The sequence below is a fragment of the Tachypleus tridentatus genome, chromosome 7 (genome assembly GCF_004210375.1).
Source record: "Tachypleus tridentatus isolate NWPU-2018 chromosome 7, ASM421037v1, whole genome shotgun sequence".
NCBI classification, from domain to species: domain Eukaryota; kingdom Metazoa; phylum Arthropoda; class Merostomata; order Xiphosura; family Limulidae; genus Tachypleus; species Tachypleus tridentatus.
The window spans coordinates 127,567,602-127,591,242 of NC_134831.1; the positions used below are offsets into that span (position 1 = coordinate 127,567,602).

A 23,641-nucleotide genomic window follows, 5' to 3' on the forward strand; every position below is an offset into this window, starting at 1 on the left:
CCGTCCCTAATTTAGCAGTGTAAGACTAGAGGGAAGGCAGCTAGTCATCACCACCCACCGCCAACTCTTGGGCTACTCTTTTACCAACGAAAAGTGGGATTGACCGTAACTTTATAACGCCCCTACGGCTGGGATGGCGAGCATGTTTGGCGCGACTCGGGCGCGAACTCGCGACCCTCAGATTACGAAGCGCACGCCTTAACGCGCTAGGCCATGCCAGGCCCTTCCTCTAAAGTAAACTACAGACCTACGACACTCGCCTCACAATCGTTCCTATTGTATTAAAAGCTAAGAATGGACGACCCTTTTATGTTCTAAAAACTAGAGATAGTTGATATACCTTAGACAAGACACCAAGGCCCGGTATAGCCACGTGGTTAAGGCACTAGACTCGTAATATGAGGATCGCGGGTTCGAATCCCTATCACACCAAACGCCCTTTCAGCTGCAGAGGCATTATAATGTGACAGTCAATCACATTATTTGTTGGTAAAAGAATAGCCCAAGAGTTGGCGGTGGCTGGTGATGACTAGCCGTCTTCCCTCTAGTTTTACACTGCTAAATTAGGGACGGCTAGCGCAGATAGTTCTCGAGTAGCTTTGCACGAAATTCAAAGCAAAGCAAACCTATCCTTGCAGGGACTGCGTTATGGCTTCTTCTCATTACTGGCTTGAATTGGTCCAGAGGTAGAGCTCTAGATTTTGGAACCTGCGATCCGCGTTCGAATTCGTGAAATACTACAGCTTATTTTCCCTACTTTGTTATGAGTGTAGCATAAAAGTAGCAGTCAATCCCTAGGCGTATATTCTGTAGCATTGCCATGGACACATCCGTCTCCTCTTCTATAGCTTTGCCATGAACATACACATGTCCCCTTCTATAACATTGCCATGAACATACACATGTCCCCTTCTATAGCTTTGCCATGAACATACACATGTCCCCTTCTATAGCATTGCCATGGACACATCCGTCTCCTCTTCTATAGCTTTGCCATGAACATACACATGTCCCCTTCTATAACATTGCCATGAACATACACATGTCCCCTTCTATAGCTTTGCCATGCACAGGTGCATTCCTCTTCTATAGCATTTCTATGGGCACTCACGTGTCCTTTTCTATAGCATTTCTATGGGCACTCATGTGTCCTTTTCTATAGAATTGCTATGGACACTCAGGTGTCCTATTCTATAGCATTGCTATGGACACTCACGTGTCCTTTTCTATAGCATTGCTATGGGCACTCACGTGTCCTTTTCTATAGCATTGCTATGGGCACTCACGTATCCTATTCTATAACATTGCTATGGGCACTCAGGTGTCCTATGCTATAGCATTGCTATGGGCACTCAGGTGTCCTATGCTATAGCATTGCTATGGGCACTCACGTGTCCTATTCTATGACACTATTATGATAATTTGAAATGTTGTGCAAGCATGAAGAAAGGGAAGTCTATACATACATGTACATCCCAAACAGTACCAGTATCAAAGTCTATGCAGACATCCCAAACAGTACCAGTATCAAAGTTTATGCAAACATCCTAAACAGTACCAGTTTCAAGTATCGGACTGGGTATTTTTGTTGTTGTTTTTTCGTGTATCTAAAAATAAACTTGGCAGAAGTGCTTATCTATAAAAGTGATAATGAGAGCTAATTCAGTTGTTTGTTTGTTTGTTTTTGAATTTCGCGCAAAGCTACTCAAGGGCTATCTGCTCTAGCCGACCCTAGAGGGAAGGCAGATGGTCATCACCACCCATCGCCACCTCTTGGGCTACTCTTTTACCAACGAATAGTGAGATTGAGCGTAACATTATAATGCCGCCACGGTTGAAAGGGCGAGCATGTTTGGTGCGACGGGGATTCGAACCCGCAACCCTCAGATTACGACTCGAACGCCTTAATCCACCTGGTCATGCCGGGCCTAATTTAGTTGAATTACAATACAAAGGAATTTTTCACGAGCAAGAAATATAGAAAAGCTTTAACAGAAATACATAGTTCATAAACAAATATTCCAACAAGAAGATAAAAACTGATCTAAGTGATATTCCGATAGACAATTTCTTAACCAGAGACGAAATTATGAAAAAAACAAATCATGTGAGTAGCTCACGTCTCATCTGTCATTCAGTCAGTCCTACTCCATCAAGCCACACCAACTTCTATCAACGATATTTAAACGGATATAGTAACTGATTACACTATTCTCCGAGTCTTGCCGCTGCCGGACAACCTCAGATGGGAATGAAGGAGCCAGGATGCCGGGAACCCAACAACACGGCTACGGCCAGCAATACCAACAACAGTTTTACGTAAATAACTATGCTCAACGTTAGTTTTGTAGATAACAATAAAAAAAAGGGAACTTATCGATTGTAAAGCATCACAGAATTTAGAGTACAAGTAGTCTGGAGGAAGAGGAAGAGCTTCCATTTCCGCGAGGTGTACGACTCGTGAAGGATCATGCTCATTCTGAGGAGTTATTTTGGAACCCATCCAACTGTATTAGATCGAAATTCATGACGAGATTCTTAAGGGTCATAAAGGACAGTTGACTTGATTGACTACAGCCACCGAAAATAGCACGTCTGTTGAAACTGTTCCAGTAACAAGGCTTTATGAATTTGACCAAATATGTCCAAAGTGGAGATCTCTTAGCGTTTCATCAGAGAAGAAATGCGACTAGTCACAGCACCTTTCGTCAGTTCTTGGACTGCTGTTTTCTGATCGAACAATGGGATATCTTCGTCACACGTACAACGGACCTATGATCCGTGGTTTTTGGGAAATAAGTTGCGAGCAGTTAATCCTCTGATTCACAGCCCTTGCTCCCCAGTGGCTCAGCGGTATGTCTGCGGACTTACTACGCTAACAACCGGGTTTCGATACCCGTGGTGGGCAGAGTACAGATAGCCCATTGTGTAGCTTTGTGCTTAATTCAAAACAATAAAAGCAACAACATCACAGCTCTAACATGTTAACCACTCGTTACATCCGGATTTTTTAATGAGATTAAAAACAATCTGATCTTTCTGTCTCTGCAGATGATGGAATTTATTTATTTGTGATTTCCACACTCATAAATAATGTGAAATGAATTAAATATACCTAACCTACAAGGATGTCTGAAAAGTATGCAACCATAAATGATATGTAGCTTTCCTTAATGACCTGACATGCCCGGGTGGTTAAGGCGTTCGACTCGCAATCTGAGGATTGCGGGTTCGAATCCCTGTCACACCAAACATGCTCGCCCTTTCAGCCGTGGGGGCGTTATAATATGACGGTCAATCTCACTATTCTTTGATAAAAAAGTAACATAAGAGTTGGAGATAAATGGTGATGACTAGCTGCCTTCCCTCTAGTCTTACACTGCTAAATTAGGGACGGCTGGAGCAGATGGCCCTCGTGTAGTTTAGCGCGAAATTAAAAAACAGCAAAGCATTCCTTAATTTATGTAACGTGGCTGATGTCAAAACATGAGAAGGTCAAGTTAATCTGTTTGTTAATTCAAATTTGTTTGAATTTAAAAGGATAACATGTGGAACATATTCTATAAAATTCGATGATGTGCTTATGTTTCCAGACTTTTCAGACACCCTGTATATATCTTCCCTCCCTAGTAGCTCAAGGGTAAATCTAATGGTTTACTACGCTAAAATTCGGGTTTCAATACCCATATTGAACATAGCGCAGGTAACCCCTTGTGTAGCTTTGAGTTTAACATCAATCAAACCGAAGCTATTCCTATAGTAAGAAAAAAATAATGAATATTCTAAAACAAGGCCCTAAGGCTTCATAGTCAAAATTAATAACTCACGACGTATGATTCTGGCCACGTGGTTAAGGCACTAGGCTCGTAATCTGAGGGTCGCGGGTTCGCATTCCCGTCGCACCAAAAATGCTCGTCCTTTCAGCCGTGGGGGCGTTATAATGTGACGGTCAATCCCACTATTCGTTGGTAAAAGAGTAGCCCAAGAGTTGGCGGTGGGTGGTGATGACTAGCTGCCTTCCCTCTAGTCTTACACTGCTAAATTAGGGACGGCTAGCGCAGATAGTCCTCGATTAGCTTTGCACGAAATTCAAAACAAACAAAATGCTAACGTATTTCATAAGTAATGCGCAACTAGAGCGTAAGAAATATTCAGAAACCCAGTAATGCCATGTGGTATACGAAAGATCGTGGTTGAGACGTATAATATTTGGCTTTATATGAAACAAATTCATGCATTGCAGGGTTTTATGGAAATAGTCCCACAACTTCCAGCAGTATGGCGCGAAAAAATAAACGTGAAAATGGAACGAAAGCAACGCAATTCACGACTTGAACTGTGCTGTTACCGCAAAGCTTATCTGAATTATCCATTCGTCATCATATAATAAACGAACTAATTACTCTCATTGGCTCGCTTGGACTGTCTTGTTTACACTTGAAAACCTGTTAGAGATAATATGTTTTCTTATGACACCTCGATTATTATAAAGAAAACCTATATTGTGTGAAGTTCCCAGCTAAACTTCTGTAAGGTTGTATTTAACAATAAACATACAAGTTTAACAGTCATTTTGATGTATTTTCTCAGTGATAGGCCTAAAAGCCTGTAACACTAAAAACCGGTTCTTCAATGCTCATTGTGGGCACAGCACAGACAGCCTACTGTGTAGCGTTGTGCTTAACAAAATACGAAAAATATTCATGTTAGTACAAGAATGATTCCTTGTTCTGTATAATGAAGAAGGCTATTGTTTTCAGGAATCATTTAGATATTGTTTTGTTTTAGTGAGCGATCAAAACAGGTGTAATAATTCCAGAAATAACCGCCTGATGCATCGATAAAAACCTGATATATTTCACCTACTCTCTTTAAAGTTTCAAAATACAAGTTTTCCGGAAAGTCTGGAACCACACCGCGTGTTGTCCTTGTGATTCGAAACGAGTTTAGGGAGAGTTTTTCAATTCTCTCTGGACACTACCGGTATGGCCAGATGGTTAGGGCGCTCCGCTCGTAATCTGAAGATCGCGGGTTTGAACCCTTAGCGCACCAAACATGCTCGCCCTTTCAGTCGCGGAGACGTTATAACGTGACGGTCCATCCCATTATTTGATGGTAAAAGAGTAGTTCAAGAGTTAGTGGTGGGTGGTGATGACAAGCTACCTTCTCTCTAGTATTACACTGCTAAATTAGGGACTGCTATCACAGATAGCCCTCGTCCAGCTTTGCACGAAATTCGAAAAGCAAAACAAATAAACTGGTTACTGCAAACTATATTCGTGTCATTATTAATGGTTCGACACTCGTCGCAAATACTTTGTTTCAGATATTCGTTGTCCCTGATCTTTTTGCAAACAGGTCCCTCAAGCAGACCCCACAAAGAGAGGCAAACCTGGAAATCGTGGGGTCCATTCTCGACGATCACATCAGTTAATTTTAATGTCCTGGGAAGGTGTCATTCGACCAAGTCCGGAAATTAAGAAGAGCTACAAATCAGCTATGGTTCCAGACTTTTCGGTCACCCTGTAGTGTAACCTTAACTGTGCAGTTTATGTCAAAGTTTTTAGTTATCCTTTACCAACTTGATACGATTACGTGACGTATTATCACGAATTTCAATTGCAACTGAGGAAAATAAGGAGCAAGGAATAGGTCATACTTCACACAGAGTATAGGACACCTCGCTGCAACGTTGTACTATCATGCAACGGACCGCCTTTATTCTGTCAATAGCTGTGGAAGGTGTAACATTATACTAAATTTAGAACCAAGAGAAATGTTGGTTGAGTTGTGCCATCAGAACAATCACAAATGTGAGGCAGCGCGAGATAAAGAACACGAACATCTTTTCCTGTTAGTATGTTTGTCGTAAAATGCCCAGTGGCCAACGTTTGACCAACACGTTCTCTCGATGACTGATTGTGAGGCTCTCGGAAGATGAGATTCTCTTGTCACAACCCATGACTTCCTCAGCCACTGCAACAAAGATTCGAAAGACTCCTGAGTAGATGGCACGTGCTGCAGTATTCAGTAGTATTGACAGGACAGTCTCAGTAATCGAAGCTGATACCAACACCACAGTAACATTTTCAGATACCATTTGGAGCGAACATCTATGATCTGTTGTCCATTTAAGATAAATATTTCACCTCCAACCTTATATATGCTAATTGATACACCTTACAAACTATTCCAAATATCCGTAAAGCCCCAAACCTTATATATGTTACCTGATACACCTTATAGACCGTTCCAAGTACTCTTAATGAATTTAGAGCCCCCCAATGGCACAGCGGTATGCCTGCAGACTCATACTGCTAAAAACTGGTTTTCGATACCCGTGGTGAGCAGAGCACAGATAGCCCATTGTGCAACTTTGTGCTCAATTCCAAACAATCAAAGACTTTATAACCAATCAGAATTTTTAAAACCTTTCTGAGGTATTAAATATATATTTTAATGGCTGTCTTTACGACCCTAACACCAGACATTAATTAATCATGAATACTGGGGGCTCCCGTTTATCTATGTTAATCACAAAGAGATAAAAATTACTTCAGGCGTGCCAGTGTCAAATTTGAGTCAGTTCATACGTAATAGTTTATATAAAAGTATTAGTTTTATATTGCAGCTACATATGATTTCATATATACACATTATGTACATGTACATATATATAGTAACCATAAAATTCAAATGTTCCTTAATTTCTATTTTCATTTCGTTGTGAACAAGATAGATGTTGTTTAACATCATTCCTTCTATCACGGGACTCGTATAAGAACATTCGTGCGGCTTTTGAATGTTTAGTGGCAAATTACCTAGTAAAATGTTAGCCACGAACCAGTTTCTCGTTGTTATTCAACGACGCACCATAAGATTAAAGCAACAACAGAAAAAGAAAAATGAGTTAGTGAACCAGAAAATAAAAACAAACAGAAACTAGAGTTAGTAAAATCTTTTGTTCTCTTGAAAGAAGGTACAATAAAAAAATGTAATCAATTCTCAGAGATTAAATACTTGTTTGGTTTGTTTTGGAATTTCGCGCAAGGCTACACGAGGGCTCTTTGTGCGAGCCGTCCCTAATTTAGCAGTGTAAGACTAGAGGGAAGGCAGGTACTCATCACCACCTACCGCCAACTGTTGGGCTACTTTTTTACCAAAGAATAGTGGGATTGACCGTCACATTACGACGTCCCCACGTTGGCGGTGGGTGATGATGACTAGCTGCCTTCCCTCTAGTCTCATACTGTTAAATTAGGGACGGCTAACGCATATAGCCCTTGCGTAGCTTTGCGCGAAATTCAAACCAAACAGTTGAATAAACTTTATTGTTGTTTTAGTAAAATTAGTTGAAATAAGATAATACAAATATGCCCCAATATGACATGAGGACAGCTATGAAACGTATCTGTATATTTTTATTTTGTTGTTTCGAATGTGCAATTACATTTATTATCAGTAAAAGAATGCCCATAAAAGGACCCATTGAAACTTTAAAGAAAACTTACTTTTTGTAATTCAACACACAATTTGTGATATAATTTTACTCACCATTGTTGTGTATTCTCAACACCACAGCAGTGTTACAAGTGTTTCAATGTCTCTTGTTTATATTCTTGCACATCTAAATAATGAAGTATTTCAGTAGTGAAACGTAAGACTTTACGTATGTGAAGCAATAAGTAGATACCAAGAAAAAAGTGGGAAAAAATAGTTTTTGTTAATTTTAAACCCGCCCATATTTTTGAAATGATAGACTGGAGGGAAGGCAGCCAGTCTGTTTTGTTTGTTTGTTTTTGAATTTTGCGCAAAGCTTCTCGAAGGCTATCTGCGCTAGCCGTCCCTAATTTAGAAGTGTAAGATTAGAGGGAATGCAGCTAGTCATTGTGGGAATAGTGGGATTGGCCGTCACATTATAACGCCCCCACGGCTGAAAGGGCAAGCATGTTTAATGCGACAGAGATTTGAACCCGCGATCCTCAGATTACGAGTAGAACGCCTTAACCCACCTGGCTATGCCGGGCCGGCAGCCAGTCAAGATCATCAACTGCTGACTCGTGAGCTATTAGTGTCAGCCTGAAAAGTGAGAGTTGACGGTCACTCTTATGAAACACCCTTGACTCTAAAATGCAGAGCGCTATTTTTTGGCGACATTTTATGTGTTTTAATCACCAGAAAGTGTGTGTTACGATCTGTTGATCCAGTTAATAATAGTTCAGTTGTGTATATGATCATTCTCTTAAAACGTATGTGTGTGATTATTTCTTCAATAGCTATAGTGCTGTCGCTATTGTGAACCAGTATCTTTAGTTTCTATAACCGTCTGAAATGATCCGTCCTAGATCGTACAACAAATGTTCATTATCTACCATTCAACTCATACTTTTACGCTCGATAAACCTTCGTAATTCCATTCTTATAATAATGTGCTGTTGTTATTGTGGTCTAGTACCTTCAGCCTTCACTTTAGTCAACATTAAACTGCATGTTGTTATTGTAGTCTAGTGCCTTCAGCCTTCACTTTAGTCAACACTAAACTGCATGTTGTTATTGTGGTCTAGTACCTTCAGCCTTCACTTTAGTCAGCACTAAACTGCATGTTGTTATTGTGGCCTAGTACCTTTAGCTTTCACTTTAGTTAACATTAAACTGCATGTTGTTATTGTGGTCTAGTACCTTCAACCTTCACTTTAGTTAACACTAAACTGCACAAATATCACAATTAACTTAGTTGGTCTCAATTTTAATCGCCTACTACTTCCTAAGAGCCAACTTATTCATTATGGGATTAAATCAACTATGCATTGTTTTCCTTTCACTAAAATTATACAGTTTGTAATACAAAAATATAAAACTCTACGAGCTATTTCAAATATAAACTTTTTTAAAAAAAAAAGAAGTTATTCAATAGTGTAAAACGATCAGACTAATAAATAAGCACATTTTCTTAAGACATTAGAATTAGGTATTTTTTAATCCTAAGCTGTTTATTCAGTCTAGATTGGTAGGTGTTCACACAATAACAGATGTCGCTGTTGTATCAGCGTCAGAGTTACATCTGTTTGGTCGTGCTAGTCAATATAAAATACAACCTTTTAAAAAAACTGAAATCGCACAACTAATTGCGAAGACATAATTAAAACTGTTGCTCAAACAGCGTACAAAGAACAACATTAAGACAGCTATGATGGGAAGATATGAAAAAGTTGTTTTTTTAAATGAGCGTTTGTATCTGATTTAAAAAATAAAATAACAACAACAACAAACAATGACCTCAGTTATCTATTTGTTATTATAAGTTAGCTCCAAGTAAGATATTCAGTGGTATCGGAATTTTAGTAGAACTGATTATCTCAACGAAAATAAACGAGTTGAACGTTAACGACTCAGTTTAAACATTTCTCTCGTACCCTTATCAACAGTTTTTAGAATGTTGACTTAACGTCCAATCAACAGTGGTATGTGGCTTCAATACAAGTTTCTAGTTGAAAGACTTTGTGGATCTAAATTAAAAGATCTAAATCGAACAGAAAACTGAGGATGATATGTCTCAAGAGGCTTATTATTATGGATTTATAATAGCACTGCCGTTGGTTTTCTTATTTAAAAAAAAAAACGTCGAAAACAAACACTTGTTTCCCAAGCCTTTAGCTGTAAATATTTGAGGTCCCTGGAAGCTGAGAAACTCGAGGAACTCGCGAGAAAGATTTCTCATAAATGAAGATGGTACAACAAACGTTCATTATCTACCATTCAACTGATACACTTACGCTCCATAAACCTCCGTAAATCCGTTTTCATAACCGTCTGAAATAATGTATCGTGTAGCAGCCACTTGTTCATACAAATAAGTTCACGTGTCAGCTCTTTGAAAGTAGTGAATGGAGCTAAGATAAGTAGAAAAAATAAATATTTTTTTTAATGTTGTTTGCTTCATGCTGAAAGGTATAAGAAATTCTCACTCATGTATTCAAGCATGAGATATGAGCGATTAATTGAGAGTTTTTATTTACAGATAAACATACAACATGACCGGGTTTCGATACCCAAGGTAGACAGAACAGAGATAGCCTATTTGGTAGCTTTGTTCTTAATTACAAACAAATAACTTACAATATTCCCACTTGTTCAAAATTCATGAATCTATAATAACCGCTATACATACATACATACATAGAACTAGGCTTACTGCCAGATTCTCTCAGACCACGTGATTTGTTTACAAGTAGGCTAAACTCGAACAAACTGTTAACCGAGCCTAAACATTAACAATATTTCATGGACATTTTTTTCTTAACTGAAAAATATTTTAGCGATAGTCCACTTGTCATATCAAACAAGAAATATCTGAACCGTTTTTTTCCTTACGATAATAAATAGTCCTCTGACTAAACAAAGGTCACTTTGAACACTGTTTAGTTTTCATGTACGCCGGGATCGTATACGTAGCATGATATTAGCAGATTTTCAAATCACATTTGAAAATAAAGTTATTTGCAACTTTTCTTTATTCTTCGGAATATACAGTCCTCACAGTGGTTTAGTGGCATGTCTGAATGCTTATAACATTAAAATCTGAGTTTCGATACCTGCGGTGGTCACAGCACAAGCAGATAACCGTGCAGCTTTGCGCTTAACAACAAAACAAACAATACAAATTGGAATATACAGCTTGACACCTATTGTCTGTTAACAACAAATACTATATATGTACACCAGGCAGGCGGTACCACTGCTTTGTTTGTTTGTTTTTGAATTTCGCGCAAAGCTACATCAGGGCTATCTGCGCTAGCCGTCCCTAATTTAGCAGCGTAAGATTAGAGGGAAGGCAGCTAGGCATCATCACCCACCGCCAATTCTTGGGCTACTCTTTTACCAACGAATCGTGTGGGATTGACCGTCACATTATAACGCCCCCACGGCTGAAAAGGCGAGCATGGACCCTCAGATTACTAGCCGAACGCCTTAACTCACCTGGCCATGCCGGGCCTAGGTACTACTGCTTGTGTTGAGATGGTTCGGACTGTTAAATGAAATGGTATTTTAAATACCTTCCTCAATAGGTCATCAGAACTTTGCAATACTCTACAGTGCTTTCTTTTAGAACAATATCTGTGTAATGACTGAGTTATAAGTTCTGGGATTCCCGTCTGTAAACGTCACAAAAAGTTTGAATTTCTTGTTCTACTTTCGTCTGCTTATTTTTCATTACGTGATAAATTAGAGACCAGAAAAATAGTTTGACTTAAGTGACATAGTTTCAAACAAAGTATCTGCTTTATAAGTAATATTGACTAGTAGTAATTTTAAACTGATATCACAATGATGTATTTCAGAATGACTGGTGTAAGTGTTAGCACTTTTAATGACATGCAGAGAACAATATCGCCTGATGACCTAGGAAGGTCGAAACGTTGCACTCTGCTGTTAATACTCGTACCAGCCGTTATGAGATACATCTTTATTTCAAGCTGGTGTTTTTTCATCAAGAAATATCATAATTCTAGTGTAAGCGATGTTATCATTACACCTTAGTGTTAATATTGTTTACAAACATTTAGTGTTCATTTAAAAAGCTTACATACAGGGGGAAACAGAAATTACCAGTCAATATCAGATAAACAGTAAATATAACAGTTGGAACCTCATTGTATTTAGAACTTGGTTATAAATACAACCTTCCTATATTTATTGAAAGACTGTATTAAAATAAAAGAACACGCAAGGAAATAAAGAAATAACTTTCCAAAAAGGAAGTGGATTTAAGAATGGCTAATATCAATGCTTCATCGCAGATAGCCTTCGTGTAGCTTTGCGCGAAATTCAAAACAAACCAATCAGTCCTTCAAAAACAATGTGAACAAGATAGTAGGGTTGGCAACTGCATCGCTCCTTTATAATAACACACTCAAGAATTAATATATAACAATATATATAACTACTCGACCACAAATGAGTTTAATTTATTGTGGTTTCGTCTGTCAACATTTTGCAACACTGTGTTCATGAGTTATTATATACGGATGGTGTGTCCCTCACTGGTACAGCGATAAGTCTACGGATTTACAAGGCTAAAATCAGGGGTTCGATTCCTCTCAGTGGACGTAGCAGATTGCCGGATGTGGCTTTGCTGTAAGAAAAACACACACTGTAGAGATGGTTCAAATGTCATCCCTACTATCTTGTTTGCATTGTTTTTGAAGGTTTCATATTAGCTATCCTTATATTTACTTCCTTTCTTTAAAAAAAAGTTTTTCTTTACTTGTTCTATAATAACATGGCATGCATTAAAATATCTTTATTACTTCGATCCATCAGAGATATGTGACTTAATATTTTATACCAACCTCGTACTTGCGTTCTGGATTTTCCTCACAGTTTTGACCCTTGACCTAATGGCTGTACATCGGGCGTAAATACATCAGTGTTCTTCTGTTCAGGTAACCCTGTTATCTTGTCTCACATCATCAAACAGGAATAAAACATCACATCTACATTACCTTCCTATTTTTTTTTTCCTGTGCACAGGAATTTCTCACCTTATCTCTTACGTAGATTAACTACTTTCTGTCCAATAAGATAAGTGTCTCAGAATATTAAATACTTTCTGTCCAATGAGATAATTATCCGAAATTATGAAATAAAAAATTTTTCTTATGAGATCTGTATCTGAGAAGAGAAAGTTCGTTTTTTAGAAGCCGAGGAAAATAATATTGGTGTTCGTGGAAATGACAACTGAGATACAGGATGACTGATGACGTCACACTTACAATAGGATAAAATCAGTTTTGACTAAAGTAGAGCCAGTTAGAAGCATAAAAATGGACACGTGACACATGAATACCACTAGTTTTTCTACCAAACACTCCGAAGTGTAAAATCTTTACAGCAAATCCATCAATAAAGCTATCGACGTACGCCTGTCACGAGACACGATAAAAAAACTTGAAACAGACGCCAAGTTCCAGGTTTTGGGGCAACTTAAGTTTCTACAACATTCATTCTATAGAATACCGAAGAAAAACGAAACAAAAAGAAGAAAAAAACGAGAGTTTCGAATGTTTTTCTCTTACTCCACGCGACACATTCCACTCCACGTGCTCAGATCGTAGCGTTGACGGTAACTTCAAGCCTACACGTTTATACAGGCTTCCACTTGGAAGAGTCAACGCTTAAAATGGGGGATAAAGTTAGAGTACGGTAGAGGAAAATTTATAACGTCTTCCACGTACTTTGCTTTCCGATTAGACACGTCACAGCTATAAAAAAATGCTGTGTGTTTTCTTATAGCAAAGCCACATCGAGCTGTCTGCTGAGCCCACCGAAGGGAATCGAACCTCTGATTTTAGCATTGTAAATTCGAAGACATACCGCTGTCCCAGCGGGGGACTGAAAAAAATAGTATTCTTGTTTTTAAAAAGTGCATTTTATAATATTTTAAAAACTTCTTGCAAAATTAAATTAAAATAATATAATAATAATAATAAAATAATACATACATTAACTGCTTAAAATCGCCTGAAAGTTTCTGCAGATAGAAAATGTAAGCGATGTAATTTGACTTGCTTGTCTTCAAACGTAGTACAGGATAATAAAATGTAAACATTGTATTTTAGAAAATGTAAGCGATGTAATTTGACTTGCTTGTCTTCAAACGTAGTACAGGATAATAAAATGTAAACATTGTATTTTAGAAAATGTAAGCGATGTAATTTGACTTGCTTGTCTTCAAACGTAGTACAGGATAATAAAATGTAAACATTGTATTTTAGAAAATGTAAGCGATGTAATTTGACTTGCTTGTCTTCAAACGTAGTACAGGATAATAAAATGTAAACATTGTATTTTAGAAAATGTAAGCGATGTAATTTGACTTGCTTGTCTTCAAACGTAGTACAGGATAATAAAATGTAAACATTGTATTTTAGAAAATGTAAGCGATGTAATTTGACTTGCTTGTCTTCAAACGTAGTACAGGATAATAAAATGTAAACATTGTATTTTAGAAAATGTAAGCGATGTAATTTGACTTGCTTGTCTTCAAACGTAGTACAGGATAATAAAATGTAAACATTGTATTTTAGAAAATGTAAGCGATGTAATTTGACATGCTTGTCTTCAAACGTAGTACAGGATAATAAAATGTAAACATTGTATTTTAGAAAATGTAAGCGATGTAATTTGACATGCTTGTCTTCAAACGTAGTACAGGATAATAAAATGTAAACATTGTATTTTAGAAAATGTAAGCGATGTAATTTGACATGCTTGTCTTCAAACGTAGTACAGGATAATAAAATGTAAACATTGTATTTTAGAAAATGTAAGCGATGTAATTTGACATGCTTGTCTTCAAACGTAATACAGGATAATAAAATGTAAACGTTGTATTTTAGAAACGTCAGTGTTTACAGCCTCTACGATTGTTAAGTGGCTTAACGATTGTTTATTTAGGAGAAAGAAGGAGATAAAGAGTTGGTTTGGAGGAGCAGAAAAAAAACACTTTCATTTCAATGGATTTCTTTCTTTCTTTCTTTCTTTCTTTGTTTTTAATTTCGCGCAAAGCTACATGATGTTTGTCTGTGCTAACCGTCCCTAATTTAGCAATGCAAATCTAGAGGGAAGGCAAACAGTCATTACCACCCACCTCAAACTCTTGGGCTTCTCTTTTATCAACGAATAAAATTGGGATTGGTCGTCACATTATACTGTCCACCATGGCTGAAAGGGCGAGCATGTTTATTGTGACGAGAATTCGAGCCCCGTACCCTCAGGTTGCAGGCCTGGCATGGCCCAGCGCGTAAGGCGTGCGACTCGTAATTCGAGGGTCGCGGTTTCGCGCCCGCGTCGCGCCAAACATGCTCGCCCTCCCAGCCGTGGGGGCGTTATAATGTGACGGTCAATCCCACTATTCGTTGGTAAAAGAGTAGCCCAAGAGTTGGCGGTGGGTGGTGATGACTAGCTGCCTTCCCTCTAGTCTTACACTGCTAAATTAGGGACGGCTCGGTGCAGTGGGCTAACAACCTACTCACTTAAATACTTGTTGAAGAATCCGCAAGCGATTGCGGCCCTATGTTCCTAGATGGAAACTAATGGTGATAACTAACTAACTAACCCTCAGATTGCGAGCCGAGCGTACTAACGACCTGACTCCAGGGCTCCTATTTCAATGGGATTCACAATGTAGGGAAAATTTAAAATATCGACCACCTTCATTGCAACTAGGATTTCTGTTTCACGTTTGTCTTCAAAACTTCAACTGTTCACAACGTGAATATTACTAATTCCTTCCGCTATAACATGTAAAAAGGCGTGACAGGATTTATGCGGACAATCCCATAGTGACAAACCCAACATAAATTATAATCATGTTCACTAAATCACATTTTTTGCTTTTTTTAAGCACAGGTTAACAAGTTTTTTTTTTTACTTCCTGTTTTGGCCATAAGCTCACTACAAATATTTATTAATCGACTTCATCTATAAGAGCAACAAAAGCTCGAAAAAGAAAAAAGTGTCGGTTCTGAAAGTTTGTGTAAAGCTACACAAAACCATGTACACATAGCGGTCCCTAATGTGCACATAGCGGTCCCTAATGTGGAGAGTGTATGTGTGTGTGTTTTCTTATAGCACATTGGGCTGAGTTCACCGAGGGAAATCGAACCCTAATAACGAACTGGTATACTAGGAAGAGGGTAGGTAGTCAACAACATCCAGTGCCAACAGGTGGTGTTTTGTTTTGAATCTCGCGCAAAGCTACACGAGGGCTATCTGTGCTAGCCGTCCCTAATTTAGCAGTGTAAGACTAGAGGGAAGGCAGCTAGTCATCACCACCCACTGCCTATTCTTGAAATACTTTTTTACCAACGAATAGTAAAATTGGTTGTGCGTTATAACGCCTTCATGGCTGAAATGGCGAGCATGTTTGGTGTGAGAGGGATCTGAACCCACGACCCTCAGACTACGAGTCGAGTGCCTTAACCACCTGGCCATGCTGGGCCAAAAGTGGTGCTACTCTTGTCTTAACGAGTAGTAGAATTTGACCTGCTAATGTCTGGCGTTCTTGCGACCTCAAAGTGCGGAGCGCATTTCTGCGGTCACTAAACACAAGCCATAAATCTCCGGTGTGTAACAGATTTGTTGGCCCTCTGTAATAAAACTCCATAATACTGTCTTCTTGTCTTTAACACTTCGAAATAAGAAATAAATATTAATTAATTTTTTTCTCAGTTACTTACATTAAAACTTGCACCTAAAGGTTGTGTGTTTTCACTATAAGTTTGTTGTTTTTTAATTGCCAGACATTCCTCTTTTGAAGTAGCGAAGCTGTTTAATTTATGGCATAAAACCACGTTTATTTCCTATATAAAAGCAAATTATAAAATTGTTTTTTAATAATTAAACTTTCATATTACTTTTTCAAATGTTAAAGAACACACATAATTAGGTTACATTCATAGAACACTAAATTCCATGGTGCCAGTAAATGTACAGTTCGCAACAAATCTATATAACTATCCAGAATTTACCCCAAAATCACAGAAACAAAAATTATGTGTTTTTAAATATTTGTTACGAATAGAAACTCCCCCAAATACGCTTTACAACTTTGCTTGAGCATTCTCAAAGATGTCTGTATTCCTTAACGTGTCTTAACACATCGTAACAGACACAACTGTCAGATATTCACTGAAAATTGTTTATTTTTTCAGCAAACAGATATCATGAAATTGCGAAAACCTTTAAGTGATAACCAATATCTGTAAAAGACCACAGTGTATTTTATTCCAACGTTTCAAGCTCCAACCTAATGACTGTCATAAGTTATTACATATAAATATATGTAATAAGAAATATGAGAACCAGTGACTGCTTTATAACGTACATGTTGACTTGTTTTAGACAGTAATAAATTCAAAACATGTTAACCAAGCTGTTGAAGTCGGAGCATTTTGTTTACTTAGTGCAATCCTATAAAAGCAGTTCGATGGGAATTGACAGGAAGGAGTTCTTAGCAGCTGTTTTATGATTCAACGTTTCACATTGTATATATAAGGGTATTCTTGGAATGAAAAAAAAAATTCCTCTGGGAGGAACCTGATGATGTCATCCGTCAACCCAAGCTTTTTTAACCAAAAATAGGCAGAATAGGGTTGAACAAGTTCGTATGTCTTTAGTTTTATTCCGAGGACGACAATGAATGTTTCTTAACAAACACGTGATTTGCTGTGCAAGGGAGAAGTTGAAATTAGCAAAGGGAAAGGACAAATGAGAACACAGTACTCGTGTAGATGTCACTGTTACAAGTAACAGTAGCGTTGATGCTCTTACAACAAACAGAGAAGCTGCCTGGAAACGCCAGGTCCGCATCTCAATACTTACCTCAACATTTTTATTTTTATCTTGAGATTCCATCTCGTTTTCCACAGTGTTTACTACCTCCATGTTCTGGGTGGATGTCCTCCGTTTTACCAACTGGCTGTTCTTTGATTGCTGTGGATTAGAAAATAAAGTGATCAGTGAAACAAGACAATATCATCGGCGTATGAATACGTTTGACACAGTGAGATCTACGCTACTAAAAATCATTGTCAGTCTATTAAACTACGTTCAAATAACTTACTGACTAAAGCAAGTGGGTAGATAAAATTAAATGTCGAAATAGATGATTAAGATTTGTTATAATGTTAAGCTGGTGAATTCTGCATTGCTCAATCGAAACCCTAACAATAGTAACGAAAGTAATTAGGTTTTAACCGACCCAGGTACACATGGTTTTCAGTAAACCAGTGTGTTAAAATATAACACAGAAAAACAAGCCGTAAATGCAAGAGTCAAACAAAACTTATATCAAACGCTGTAGTGCGTCCATTCACGTTCATAATCGAAATTTCACTCTACGTTGCATTTAACACTATTCCCAAACATTATGATCAGGCATAGAACATTCAATTTTCAAACATTATAGTCAGGCATAGAAAATTCGATTTCCAAACATTATAGTCAAGCATAGAACATTCCATTTCCAAACATTATAGTCAAGCATAGAACATTCCATTTCCAAACATTATAGTCAAGCATAGAACATTCCATTTCCAAACATTATAGTCAGGCATAGAAAATTCAATTTCCAAACATTATGATCAGGCGTGGAATATTTTTATTTTATAGTAAACAAAGGTTGGTACTTCGATTCCCTTTTTTAACATATCTTGTTGTGGACATCGTTTTATTCTGCTTGAAACTTAAGACTTGATAATCAGCTGGTTTCTAGGAATAGCTGTATTGTTGGTTGTAAAAACGACTAATTACTGCCACACAGCTAAAAGAACAGCCGAAATATTACCGAGTGCTATAACACCTGTAATGTATAAGTATTCTCTAATAACTATGGCTCAGTGAAAACATGCGACATCAACAGCTATCACTATATTTAAGTAAAAAGGAAATGCCTTCTTCTTTTTTCAGTTTTCAGTAATAAACGTTGTGAAGTGCAAGTATCAATCCACAGTTCGAGTTATTTTTCTACAATGAAGAAGGACCCTGTAATTACGTAGTCGAAGTGGAGCATTTCCTGTCAAGTTAAGAACCCTCTAAAAATCAGAGTAATGGCGAATAATCTGTATTGTATGTACATGAATACATCATTGACCTTCGCTCACAGTTAATGTGATTCATAGTCTTATGAACTAAATAATGTTCTCTATTTTGGAAAGATCTGACTGTAATATCAAGGCTTCTTATACTTCTCACTAATTTGAAGATAAGAAAGATAAATATTTTGTATCAAATGCGGATAATTTATTTATTTTTTGTATATGAGTAATCGTAACCCGTCCAATACCTGTAGTATAAAGTGTGGGACAGTCAACTTCAATTTTAGTTTCAGCAGTAATCATGCTATAAAAGTAATAATTATGTGAAACTGACTAGCTTAAAAAAATGCTACTACAGCTTTTACTTTTTTTGAGGGGGGAATTTCGGAACTGTATTTCAAATGTTCTTTAAGAAAGAAAGAGTTATTGTTGACAAATAAATCAGGATTGTCCAATGGCTTTTTACTTATCAGAGTGTGTGCGTTTTTCTTGTAGCAAAGCCATATCAGGCTATCCGTTGTGTCTATTGAAGGGGATCGAACGCTTGATTCTAGTGTTGTAAATCAGAAGACTTACCACTGTCCCTGTTGGAGATCTAGTGAATCAGTAAATGACCCAGGTTTGTCTAATAATTCTCTATTGATAGGTAAGAACAATCTATAATAAACTTATATGTACAGAATCGTTTAGTTTGTTACAGAATTTCGTGTGAAGCTAAACGCAGTTGTTATCTGCGCAAACACTTATTTAAATCTGAGCTCATAGGCTAGAAAGATGGCAGCCAGTTAACTGTTTTCTTTCATGTTTCTCTGATGTGATCGAACAGAATAGTGGAATTAGACAGTCACTCTCATAGCTCACCCGCAAAGGTACCAAAGTGCGTAACATGTTTTTATACCAACAGGTCGCGAACCATAAATCCTTAGATTTACGTCCAAGCACTCTAACCTACAAGACACGCCAGGCCAAACATCATATAAACAGTGTTAAACAGTCTCAGTTAATTACGTCCTTCAAGAATGTTTTCTGTAATTTGTTTGCAATTTACAAGAAGTAACTTACCTCATAAATGATATTCACGATTTCTGTCAACAGCTGAACTTTAGGAAATTATATTAAGTTAACAGAAATGCAGCCATACGGGTGGCTATTTGTGGTACCAATTACTGAACGTAGTATTTACACTTCGTTGAAAGACTTTAGAAAAAAAAGCGAACATTTCCTACAAACAATTTTTCTGGGAATTACTGCGCGAGAAAATTGTACATATTGTACTGATATATTCCGTAATAATTTAAAAATATTAAAAATACTAATCCTTATTGTAAAAAAAATAACATTGTTTAAGAACTCCATTTTTAGATTAATATTTACAAATTACATCAATAAAGATGTAATCACACCGTCACGTAAAGTCCTAGTGAAAATTGTGTTCTTGTTGTGAAGAGTTTGTTTGTTTTTAAATTTCGCGCAAAGCCACACGAGGGCTATCTGCGCTAGCCGTCATTAATATTGAGCAATGTAAGACTAGAGGGAAGGCAGCTAGTCGTCACCACCCACCGCCAACTCTTGGGCTACTCTTTTACCAACGAATAGTGGGGTTGACCGTCACATTATAACGCCCTCACGGCTGAAAGGGCGAGCATGTTTGGCGCGACGGGGATGCGAACCCGCGACCCTAAGATTACGAGTCGAACGCCTTAATCCCCCTGGCCATGCCGGGCCTCTTTCTGAAAGTAGTCATTTGATCAGTTTTGAAATTTGCTTGACAACACGGGTACATTTACGTAATTGTGTAGGATGTTCGTTTGTTTTTTGAATTTCGCGCAAAACTACTCGAGGCTATCTGCGCTAGCCGTCATTAATATTGAGCAGTGTAAGACTGGAGGGAAGGCAGCTAGTCGTCACCACCCACCGCCAACCCTTGGGCTACTTTTTTACCAACGAATAACAGGATTGACCGTCACATTATAACGCTTCCACGGCTAAAAGGGCGAGCATGTTTGGTGCGATGGGGATTCGAACTCGCGACCCTCAGATTACAAGTCGAACACCTTGACCCATCTGGCCATGCCGGGCCTGTTGTGAAGAGAAACCTACATTTAAAACTGTCTTCTATTGTAAATAAATGGTAGTTGCATGTATTGCAGTAGCTTTTATAATTATCTGAATCTTCAATACCCAAAGTGTGAAATTTTATATGGATTTTTCTTTGTAGTACTATTCAATAAATGGCACCAGATTCTATGTATTGTTTTGGTCACTTACATAGATAGATAGGGATACGCTACGTCCCTTATATAAAATTATGTGTAGCTAAATTTTCCAATTGTAAACGGTAAGAGATGTTTTTGTTTTTTTTAAACGAAGAACAATCTCGAATTTTTTTTTTTTTCTTAATCTGCTATACGTTGTTTTAGGAAATACGTAGCAGTCTAATCATTTACATTTATATCGTTGGTTTAGAAACTGAATTTAAGCTAAAATCACCAAATCTGTTTAGTGGCTTATTCTTTGAAAGTGATTTAGCAATAACTTTGCTGTCACCCAAATAATTTCTTACAGACATAATGTCTTTTTTCACTGAAAACGTTTTGTTGCCAGACGATCTTAATTTCAGTAATATTAGATTCATTTGTTATTAAGTAAAAAAACAAAAACAAAAAAAAACATAGTGGGCTATCAGTGTCCTGGCCATCGAAGGTAGTGAAACTTGAATTTTATAGTTTTTTGTATGTTTTAAGACTTACCGCTGAGCCATCAGGGGCCAGCAATGATGCGTGTAAAGAACCTTAAGACAGCAACTTTGCACTTAAAAGAGGGAAAGGTAGAATATCTGAGATAACACTTTAAATAAAAGCACTTAGAAGGTAAAAAATTAGAAAGTTATTTAGGCTTAGCTGATAACTGAGAATACAAATTATTAACCCGTCTCTGTTGGTAAATCGTTTTGAATCGTAACACGATAATATATTTCTGGATCCCTCAATAATTTGAATTTTTAGTTATATTAAACATTGGTGGATAAAGTCTTTTTGTATAGCAACACTAAGGTACACAAATTATGCAATAGCCAAGCCTCGTCATCACTGACCACCAGGCCTTGTCACTAAGTAGTTCATTCCAATTATGAGAAACTTCAACATAAAGTAACTAATCCTTTTATACACTTTGGCTCGTACAAAGTCTATTCATAAGTACTTGTGGTTTAAAACCAACAGTTGGGTAAAGTATACTTATAAATACTTGTATTTTGACCTCAACAGTTTGGGTAAAGCATACTCATAAATACTTGTTTTAACCACAACAGTTTAGGTTACGTATACTCATAAATACTTGGGTTTTAACCATAACAGTTTGGGTAAAGTATATTCATAAATACTTGGGTTTTAACCACAACAGTTTAGGTAAAGTATATTCATAAATACTTGGGTTTTAGCCATAGCAGGTTGAGTAAGACCTCTCATTATAAACATTTGGTTTTATCCAGAGAAGCTTAGTAATATTTTTCACAATTAAAATACAGAAATAACAGGATTTAAATTAATTGCTCGGTCTACAGAGTTAATGTTGGTCAGAACATTATCAAAATCGTATTATATTTATGTATGTTACAAATACACAGTAGTGCTGAAATAAGGGTAACTTTATGTACAGCGGTAAAAAAAAATAATATTTACAGCAGAATATTTTCGAAATAAACATTATTACTGTCACAATGCTCGACGTCACCTCAATCAGTGTCTGCTTATTTACAACATTAAAACGCAGCAAAAATAATCAGGAAGGTTTATTTGTTTTTGAATTTCGGGCAAAGCTACACGAGGGCTGTCAATGCTAGCCATCCCTATTTAAGCAGTTTAAGGCTAGAGGGAAGGCAGCTAGTCATCACCACCCACCACCAACTCTTGGGCTGCTCTTTTGCCAATGAATAATGGGATTGACCGTAAAATTATAAAGCTGCCACGGCTGAAAAGTCGAGCATGTTTGGTGAGATGAGGAATCGAATCCGCGACCCTCAGAGTCAAGTTTCCTAATCACCTGACTATGCTGATCCAATCAGGAAAGATAATTCATGATTACACAACGCTTCCGTATTTAATATCCGTTTATTTACAATATTAAATCACAATAACAATAATCAGGAAGGATAGCTCGTGATTACGCAACATTATCACAACTGGAAGGAAGTATAGCTCGTGATTACGTAACATTATCACAACTGGAAGGAAGTATAGCTCGTGATTACGCAACATTATCACAACTGGAAGGAAGTATAGCTCGTGATTACGCAACATTATCACAACTGGAAGGAAGTATAGCTCGTGATTACGTAACATTATCACAACTGGAAGGAAGTATAGCTCGTGATTACGTAACATTATCACAACTGGTATCAACTTATTCACAACATTATTAAAACAGCGTAGCCTCAGTTTCACTTTCGAATTAAAGACATGCTCATCATACGTGTTACAAAGAATTTAAGGGTAGTTTATATTAATAAAAAAGCAAATCAAAATAAATAATTCGAGAGTGAGTCGACACCATGTGAGTGGTGAATGCCAGTTAGGGGTAACTCACCAAGACTACCCCCTTAAGTTTGAGAAGGGTTTACATTCTATCTAATGTTTTAAAGTGTTTCCGTCTCGTACCACCAGGTTGTAAACATTGACTTGAATTATCAATAATCTTTCAACTGTTTTAAAAACTGGTATTCAGTTTAATCATAAAATAAGAAATTAAAAACTAAACGTTACTTGTAAGTAGTGAGGTGGCACAGCATGGCCAGGTGGTTATGGTACTCGACTCGTAATCTGAGGGTCCCGGGTCGAGTCCCCGTCGCACCAAACAAGCTCGCCCTTTCAGCCGTGGGGTCGATATAAGGTGACGGTCAATCCCACTATTCATTAGTAAAATAGTAGCACAAGAGTCGGCGGTGGGTGGTGATGACTAGCTTCCTTCCCTCTAGCCTTAAACTGCTTAAATAGGGATGGCTAGCGTTGACAGCCCTCATGTGGCTTTACGCAAAATTTAAAACA

General features: G+C 37.5%; 1 protein-coding gene across 3 annotated transcripts in view; it reads right to left on the reverse strand.

Annotated features, from left to right (window-relative positions):
- LOC143256558 (uncharacterized) overlaps positions 1 to 23,641 on the reverse strand; it is a 108,761-nt gene that overhangs the window by 33,107 nt on the left and 52,013 nt on the right. For 2 of the 3 annotated variants that reach the window (XM_076513923.1, XM_076513922.1), the window contains exon 2: positions 17,386 to 17,496. In XM_076513923.1, coding sequence (XP_076370038.1) covers positions 17,386 to 17,448 — 63 coding nt within the window. In that variant the 5' untranslated portion in view covers positions 17,449 to 17,496. Of the gene's footprint in view, positions 1 to 12,350; positions 13,103 to 17,385; positions 17,497 to 23,641 lie in introns of those variants that run through there. The other variant, XM_076513924.1, reaches the window with a different exon arrangement.